Below are 9,334 nucleotides of genomic sequence, written 5' to 3'. Positions count from 1 at the left end.
GTCATTAATGACTAAACAAGATTCCTTGTAGCGGGGATGCTGAAAAAAAAAGAAGACCTTTGGCTTTCTGGTGGGCAGACAGTAATATCTATATATAGATATGCAAAGAATGCACTGATCATATGTTCGCAGCTAGTACCACTAGCATAAAATAGAAATAAGAGTGTAAAATTAAAATAAACAAAGGGTGACCCTAAAAAATAAATAAAAATAAAATTAATAAAGTGGACATCCTCATATTGTACCATATATGCTAATATTTACTTGATTGGAGCCAAGTGGCAGTACCAAGTACAACCATACAGGGCTTATAGCCAAGGCCTACTGTTTTATCAGTTTTTATTTCCCCATACGTCTTGATTTACATGGAAAGTTTAACCCATTTCTCATTGTTTTTAATGGGAGTCCATGGCATGCAGAAAAATATCATCTCCCCCCCCTCCCCCCATCATATAAATAATGCTGACAACAATAATAATATTGTTTAATCAATGTAGAGAAATTATTTATTATAATACAATAAATAAGTATACACTATGCCCCTCAAAATTCATTATAATATACACTGTGTTCCCTAAAATTCATTATACTATGCACCATGTTTTATTCCATGAAATGGATAATTTACGTTCCCTTTTCTTCTCCATCTGGCTCAGACTCACTGAACAATTTCTTGCAGCCACAACTCAACAATCTCAACAATCTCTATGCAGAACCTGTTAGATAAATCTCTTAGGGCCCTATTCCACCGGACGATTATCGTTCAGATTATCGTTAAATCGTTCGAATCTTAACGATAATCGTTCGGTTGAAATGCAGTTAACGATTAACGACCGAACGAGAAATCGTTGATCGCTTTATAAGACCTGGACCTATTTTTATCATTGCTCATTCGCAAAACGTTCGCATTGAATAAGACATCGTTCGGTCGTTTGCAATAGATACGAACACAATAGCAAATAAATAGCGAAGAAAAAACTATCGCAATTACGATCATAAGTAACGATTATCGTTCCATGGAAATGAGTGAACATTTTCAGGTCTTTCGCAATAGCGGTCGCTTGAGATCGTTAATCGTTAACGAATATGCAAACGATAATCGTCCGGTGGAATAGGGCCCTTAGGTTTCACATTCTTCTAGAGCCCTCCCTACCTTTTCCTTTCTTTTAGTGCCTCAAACAAACATATCAATGCCCCCTTGGTGTCTCGCACAGTAAAATGGGTAGGTAAATGGGTTGGCTGGAGGCTCCCTATTAGGTAGGTAGGTCGTTCCCAGGATATAATTTTCTATTTTAGGTTGCCCTACAGTAACTAGTCTTCCTTATTAGGAAGGTGTCCCTTTGTAGGTAGCCCCCCCCCCCCAATAGATAGTCTTAACTATTCGTCAGTTTCCTCTAGGAAGTAGGGGGTTTCCCCTTATGTAATTTACTGCATTAGCTAGGAGGTCTCCCCAGTTAGTCAGCCCCCCCCCCCCCCCCCATCCATTAGAACAGGACCTTATACAGAAGGGTGAAAACAAAAGATATTCTTATGGTCATCTATTAAAGCACGTACAAACAGCATTTAGCTGCCTTTCATTTTTGGGTATACAGTACTTACACATGGAGCATTTTTGTTGTCCTTTGATAGAACTGACAATAAAATACATTAATGCCTTACAAAAACACAACAAATTCAGCAAAAACATCAGTGACGACACTTTAAGTGTAAAGCATTATGGGTAGAGGACAAGGTTGAGACAGCCAACGTAAGCCTGGATTCTGCCCTATACCCAGGTGTGTTGATGGTCTGCAGCCCTTTGTTTCGCTGAATATCCATCACACATATTCCCTATACTTTATCTGATGTATTACCTTACAAGTTACTGCATATATAACAGAGGCCAAAGAGACTTTGGACAATCTTGTTGTTAAATTTTGAAGGCCTCATCGGCTTTGAGCGGTTAATAATTCCTCATGAAACCACCTGGCTAAGTTGATAAGCTCCTTGTAGTGTTAATCATTGAGCCAATGTATTCAGCTTTGCTGTTTATGTGCAGTAAATGACTGTGTTTCCCATACTAAATAGTAGTTATATGTAAAGTAGCAGGATTTTATTATTTGCATTATTAGAATTTGATTATACATTTGATAGCCAAAAGAAAATATGCACTGCCAGGCTGGCATTGACGCATGCAGAATTGATTCCATCATGGCACAGACATATCAGCTTTCATGCATGAGAGATACCGGGTGTAAACACTCTTGTCTTGCCACAGTGAAGCACAGAGGAAGTTGCTTTATAACTTGGAATTTATAGTATGCAGTTATTCATTTAAAATATATCATGTTCATCTTTTTTTTCTCCTCTTATCAGAAAGGGATTGTCTCGTGGAAATACAGACCCTAGGCTCTCAGACAAAGGAGGAGACCCTCTACCAGTACATTTTACACGGCCTGTACAGGAAGCCATCCATAACTACAGCTGGTACGATGTGCTTTTTCTTGTTTTCTTTTCCTTTTCAGAAATTAAGTGATTTTTGATTAGAATATACATATATATCTAAATAGATAGATATGTATATATGAATATGGAAATCAACATAACCAATAGAAAGGAGTATTGCTCACATGCAGAATTAGCACATCACAATGGGACCATATGAAAATAGACCAGAAATTGATTGCCACTAACCAATTCATCTATGATATACACACATGGTATACGCTCCGGCTGGGATCCCATACGGCGCCGGAAAAACTGACATGTCAGTTTTCTGCGGACGGAATTCAGTGAATTCCGGCCGCAGAAAGCCCTGTCAGTTCACACAGTGAAGCGAGCGGCTCCGGCCGCTTGGTTCACTGTGGGCTATGGGAAGCTCTGATGCGGGCGCTCGCTGATGCGCCCGCATCAGAGCTCCGCGGCCGGAAAGATCACCCGGCCGGTACTTAAGTACCGGCTGGGAAGATCCGTGCAGAGACCGGCCGTTCCGTGACCCGGCAGGGGCAAAGATTCAATTTGGCGCCCCCCCCCTTGTGTGTGCAGTAAGCTCATCTCTACTGGCAGCACTAGTGTGGTGTTCACAATATGGGATACATAATGTCATTTACTGTGTACCTGGAATGTTTTTATGAAGAATGATTATCAAGCAGCTCTGGGCTCAATCAGCATTTTTTAAAGTACTTCCGTTTTTCCCATTTAAAATTTGGTCCCTAAGTACCTTAATGGAGGTGCCATTGTCTCTGCTCCCTGCTGTCTGTTCCTGAGGAGGCGCCGTTGTCTGCGCTCCCTGCTGTCTGTACCTGAGGAGGCGCTGTTGTCTCCGCTCCCTGCTGTCTGTACCTTAATGGAGGCGCCATTGTCTCCGCTCCCTGCTGTCTGTACCTGAGGAGGCGTTGTTTTTACCGCTCCCTGCTGTATTTACCTGTGAATTAGGAGGCGAAGCTTCCTGATCTATCTCCAGTGTGACACCCAGTGTAATGTGATTCTATGGTGCCGTCTCCTAATGCACAGGTATGCTCAGCAGTAGAGGTGATCGAACCTCGGGAAATCCTAGGTTTGATTAAACTTGAACATTCATGAACCTGCCGCATTAGATTGCTGATGCCTTACCGGTCCGTGCGGAAGGAGGAGAGTGCCCGGGTACCGCCTAGAATTCCGGGATTCAGCCTATTACCTAGATAACCGGGCACTCTCCTCCTTCCCCATGGACAAGGCAGGCATCAGAAATCTAATGCGACAGGTTCGTGAATGTTAAAGTTCGATCGAACCTAGGATTTCCCGAAGTTCGATCAACTCCACTCAGCAGCGGAGACAACAGCAGTAATACCTCCAGTACGGTATTCCATCACCAAATTCAAAATAGAAATAATTTAGAAAAATGACTTTTGTATCATGGTCGCTGTATATACAGATACAGGTGCTTTATAGATTGGTGTAGGGAACCTTGACTCCCAGGCTGTTGCAAAACTACAACTCTCATCATACATGGACAGTCAAAGCTAAAACTTTGGCTGTCCAGACGTAATGGGAGTTGTAGTTCTGCAACAACTGGAGTGCCAAGGCTCCCTACCTCTGCAGATAGTAGTTGAGGTTTATATAAATGTGATATATATTTGGAGAGGGCAGTTATTAAGGGGTTAAGTATGTAATAATATACTCCCAGACCCCTAAATAGACACTGGACACTCTCTTTGTCTCCCAGAGTGGTGTCACCCAGTACCCCCCTGCCCCCCTTCCCAGACTGGGCACCCTTCACCCCTCTCCCCAGACTCCTCCCACACACCTGTATTTTCTTTCTACCTCCTCCATAGTGCAGTGTATATACAGGACCTCATAGTCATAGACATCATAGTCACATGTCAAGGTCCTTCACCATCTACACAGAAACTTTGCTGTACTGTCTCCTGGCTAATGTTTAGCCCTGATTTGCGTGAAATCTCGCATCGATTTTGTGCAAATTATAGCTAAACAGCAGCCAGGAGACTTTAATTCTATTGAATTGGGATGCGGCACATCCCTGTGCTCCCGCATCCCAATTCACCATTGCACATAATAGAAAGTGTGGCTGAAGCCCAGTTTGCCCTGTCAGGGCTGTGTGACCGATATTCAATGAATGTTTCGGTCCTCCAAATCCTCTGTCAAGCTATAGGGTCTCTGTGGGAAGCCAGGTCTTGTGGAATGTCACAGAGACTCTACAGTATGGCTTGAGAAAAGTCCAGGAGTAACCGAAAGGTTGCCAATAATAGGATTTATGGTCTCTTCACACTTACTCTGGTTGGAACAAAGGAATTATTTACTCTGCAATAAAAACTTGACTTGACTTGTTTAAGAGTGCCGTGGTTCATTCTCTCAGAATCTTGATGGTGGAAGAACCAGTTACCACAGAGCACCTGATAGAGGTGTGCAGTTCAGAATATTCACTTTACCGAAAATTACATGGCTGTGCTATTCAATGACTTCTTTTTTCTATTGTTTCACAGTGAATCAGTCTCATCCTTGTCTTCCAGTGGACACACCACTCCAACAGATTTAAACCATTCCTGGTCAGGAATACACAGCTATACCACTGGCCTGTCTACTGAAAGGAGCTCAGTCTACTCCTGGAGAGACGATGTAGGATTTTTCTCATTCCCATCTTTTTGGATGATGTTCATGTGTAGTAGCGCTTCAATTTCTGCTGTCACATGTAGCATTTTTGTTTTACATGTTTTTGTCTATGGATGCTTTAGTAGATCTTAAGGGTAGCTTCACACACACTGTATTGCGGCAGATTTTTTTGCTGTGGATCTGCAGGAGATCCGCTGCTGATGTGATCTACATAACTGAACACAGCATCAAATCTGCACCATCAAATCTGCTGCGGATCCGGTGTGTGTGAAGGCACCCTAATAAAGAATTGTACATGTCCCTTTAAAGCCAATATGTTAAAGTGTATTGTCACGTTAATCTTCAAACACAATAATCTCCTCTTTGTTTACTTGGTGATGTTGTTGTCCATCAATAATACAAACAGACCCAGAAGAGCGTATTGTTTAGCTCTATAGTGTAACCCCCCCCCCCCCCCATTATAAATGCATATCTCACAATGGCCACTTCACTATTAGCTGGAAGACACAGTAAACGCTACAATTACCACTCCATTGTGCAAGGTTGTCCTTCTATGCATATTGCCATAAAACCAGCCTTGGATTCTGATTTACCATTGAAGAAAGTTGTTTGTAGTGATGTATCTATCTTGAAATTGATAGATCCATTAACTGTCTACAAATGGATAAAAGAGAGCAATATAATTAAATAAATACATGGATTAAAATGATTGCTGTACAAACTGTGGTAGTGTAAATGATCTTATAATGTACTCTGTCATTGTTTGGGAAGTAATGTAGGATAACAAAGGGAGAAGTTTATCTTCCACACAAGATGCTATTTAAACATGTGTCTGCTCTTGATGTCTGCAATCATTTACCCATTCTGTACTACATCTGGCAGGAGTTTGATAAAGCCAACACACAGAGAGTGCACCAGTTATTCTGGGATGTGGACGAGATGCTTTTCGAAGGCAACGTTACTTCTCAGAACAAGAACCTGCAAACAGAATGCAAAGACTGGACCAAGAGATCTCTTCATCTTAGGTAAAATGTGACAATATAAGAGTATTGTACCAACCTAATCACCTAGATGCTGCTTGTTTGTTGTTATGTGCAGCATGGCATCTCTCTTTGTTTGATTCATTCTTAGGTTATATGCAGATACATGTGTTCAGTCCCTTGGTGACTAGCCTAGAAAACACACTTCATTCACACTGTAATCTCTTTTCACTTCACTAAATTTCCAGCATTTTGCATTGAAAGGCATCTGGAATGATTGTTTTTATGATGTCCGTACTGCACCTGCAGCTTTAAGGGAGAAATCTGTCCGTTTTTAAAACCTGGCAGTTAGCAGGGACAAGGGGAATTTGATCAGTAGTAGGAGTTTACCTCTCCCCGTGCCCATGGTGAGCGTCGGACTGGGGGGTTGTGACTTGTCAGCGCCGGAGATCCCGGGGGCCCGTGGGGGTCCCGAGGCCGGTCCTGACGCTTACCGTCACGAATGCCATTTGGTCGTTAGTAGAGATGAGTGAACCTGGAGCATGCTCGAGTCGATCTGAACCCAAACTTTCGGCATTTCATTAGCGGTGGCTGCTGAAATTGGATAAAGCGCTAAGGCTATGTGGAAAACATGGATATAGTCATTGGCTGTCTCCATGTTTTCCAGACAACCTTAGAGCTTTATCCAAGTTCAGCAGCCACTGCTAATCAAATACCGAACCCGGTTCGCTCATCTCTAGTCGTTAGTAATAACAAAAACAAAAAAAAAGTCCAAATGCAGGAAGCGATGTCAGTTTTCCCTCTGCTGTGGACAGACTGGTCCAGTGAAGGTAAATGCTGATTGGCTAGCAGCTCTACATGCCTCGGTGCTGAATAAACTAACTGGACTAAGGGCCCACCCACCAGCTCAGAGTGATACTATTTAAGAAGATAGAAGGATATGTCACGAGTCAGGATTTTAAGGTGACACCTATAAAAGGGCCACCATCTACTATGTGTGATTTATAATATTGGAGTGTTTCATGTGGCCTAGGGGCCTTAAGGGGGCTGGTGTGACTGTTACCTCACCCCCCCCCCCCCATAACTATGCCCCTGATAATGCCTCTATGATCCATTTTTCTTCTCTAGGACATTTATAAAGGAAGTCACTACATTTGAGTGGGCCATGCGTGAGATAGGTGTTTGATAGTATCCCAATCATCTCACTGCACTGGACATAATATAGTGTATATATTTAGGCAGAATTTTTCTTTAAGATTCTATTCCGACCATGTTTTTCATCCTTCTAAGATACCTCAAGAGTATTTCTAAACATACGTCAGATAAAAGTTTGTATTGAGTGACATGTGTTGCTCTTGACTTCCATTGTAACACAAAAACGTGTTCATATATTCTTTATCCTACCATGCTGTATGGGAAAACATTGCAGACTACACTTTGCTGTACAGTAAAAACAAAGGTGCACACCGGTCCAGTCTATGTTAAAAAGAGACACCTTCCGGTGTGTGGTTTCCTTAGGATATCTTTCTGGGTTTATATAACTTACCTAACCAGGAGAACAAGAGAACAGAGCATTAACTTCTCTAATACAATAAATTATATACTTTGTATATACTCTTTACTCATTTTACATTTTTCATTTAATGAATGCAGCTTTGCATGTACCATTGGGTTTAGCGCTAAATGCATATAATTTTTTTTCCTGGTTTTACTTAGAATACTGGGGAAACAACTTATATTTCCAAAGGACGAAGGCTTCCAGCACTTTCATAGCAGGAATTCAAGTTCCTCATCTTCAAGTTCATCTGCACGTTCCCAAATTATTAGTGAGAGCTCCAGTTCCTTGAGGCAGTATGTATAGCAGTCTTTATACAATAAAGTATGAGCTTCTAAGAATAAAAAGGTAACCCCATAATTGTGCTCTGGGGACTTATCTCTTAGAAGCATCAAAATGTATGATTTCTTGAAACAATTAGCTTTGTAAAGTACCTATATTATAGATAATGGCTGTATAGCAGTCTACAATGTTACACTTTGTAGTAGAATTTGTTTTTATTTCTTTGCCCATATTTTTTTTTTTTTTTTTTAGTAAGAAACCATTAGAATAAGTGCAAGGTTCCAATTAACTGGGTGGGCCATATAGTGCACTACCTGTAACCAGACACATATAGCCTAAGTATGCTGGCAGCTCATTGACTTTGAAAAACAGATCCCTGCTTTTACACCTAAAAGAATCATAGCACAACAGGTCACAGTGCTTATCATATTATCATTGATGTAGGGGTAGAGAGGTCTGTGTATATGTATTACATTGTACTGTTTTGAGGGCTTAACCTCTTATGGCAAGCCTTTGGGGCATGCACACATTCCATGATTACAGATTGTCCACAGAACATGTGAATGCCCCCTTACGAGATCTCTCCTGATAAAATGGCTGTCCCAGGCAATCCCACATTTATGTATTTAATAATGTTCTTGTAGTACTCTAGAGAGTAGAGTTGCAGATTAGTGAACACTGGACTCAATGCTGCACTACACATGCTCCTGCAGATCATACATGGGTAGGATATTTACTCATAGTCTGATTTTAAAAAAAGAACATAGCATGTTTAATATAACAAAGTTGTCTTAAGGTGCAGCAAAAGCAGTGTTGTATCAAGCAGCACTTGACTCTTTCTGTAAGTTCTATAATGGAGATGGACAGCTCTCCATCACAGTCTATAGGGACATCTGTCTTAGTGAATTAGATAAGGGTGAGCTTGGGCAAGATTTGGGGCCCTTTCAAGAAATGCATTTATAGAATATGATCTAGATACTGTATACATAAGCATAAATTATAGGATTACCCTTTGAAACTATAGTATAGTAATTTCCAGCAGGACTTTACCTTGTTGTACCCATTCTAGTACTATAATTAAAAATATTATCATCTTTGTTTATTATCCATAATGTATTTTAGACTCTGTGTATCTGGATCACGACTTGTTCCTTCAGTATCACCATTACAAAGAACTGACGAGTCCACAACTAGCGCAAGTTCCTTGGGTTCCGAGTCGTCAGTTTACTCCTTCCTGGAGGAAGAGATCTATGATGTGGAAGGCACTATCGAGGAGTACCTTGCCTATGACAGCAGAGAACAGTAAATAGCTAATTCTCTTCTACTAGTAAAATAGGAATGTGACTTTTATAAAAGATTACAAATTTTATAAATTTTTATGCGTATGGTCTTCAAATAATTGATGACTAGAAGCTAAGGCTTTGGCACA

The 9,334-nt window shown here is 41.0% G+C and overlaps 1 protein-coding gene across 2 annotated transcripts in view; it reads left to right on the top strand.

Annotated features, from left to right (window-relative positions):
• Window positions 1-9,334, top strand: part of FAM149A (family with sequence similarity 149 member A) — an 85,620-nt gene that overhangs the window by 56,231 nt on the left and 20,055 nt on the right. For both annotated transcript variants that reach the window (XM_069977708.1, XM_069977709.1), the window contains exons 2-6: window positions 2,356-2,466; window positions 4,962-5,094; window positions 5,971-6,113; window positions 7,785-7,919; window positions 9,028-9,207. In XM_069977708.1, the coding sequence (XP_069833809.1) occupies window positions 2,356-2,466; window positions 4,962-5,094; window positions 5,971-6,113; window positions 7,785-7,919; window positions 9,028-9,207 (702 nt within the window). The remainder of the gene's footprint in view (window positions 1-2,355; window positions 2,467-4,961; window positions 5,095-5,970; window positions 6,114-7,784; window positions 7,920-9,027; window positions 9,208-9,334) is intronic.

This window comes from Dendropsophus ebraccatus, chromosome 7 (assembly GCF_027789765.1).
Source record: "Dendropsophus ebraccatus isolate aDenEbr1 chromosome 7, aDenEbr1.pat, whole genome shotgun sequence".
Lineage (NCBI taxonomy): Eukaryota > Metazoa > Chordata > Amphibia > Anura > Hylidae > Dendropsophus > Dendropsophus ebraccatus.
This window is presented reverse-complemented; position numbering and strand designations above follow the sequence as displayed.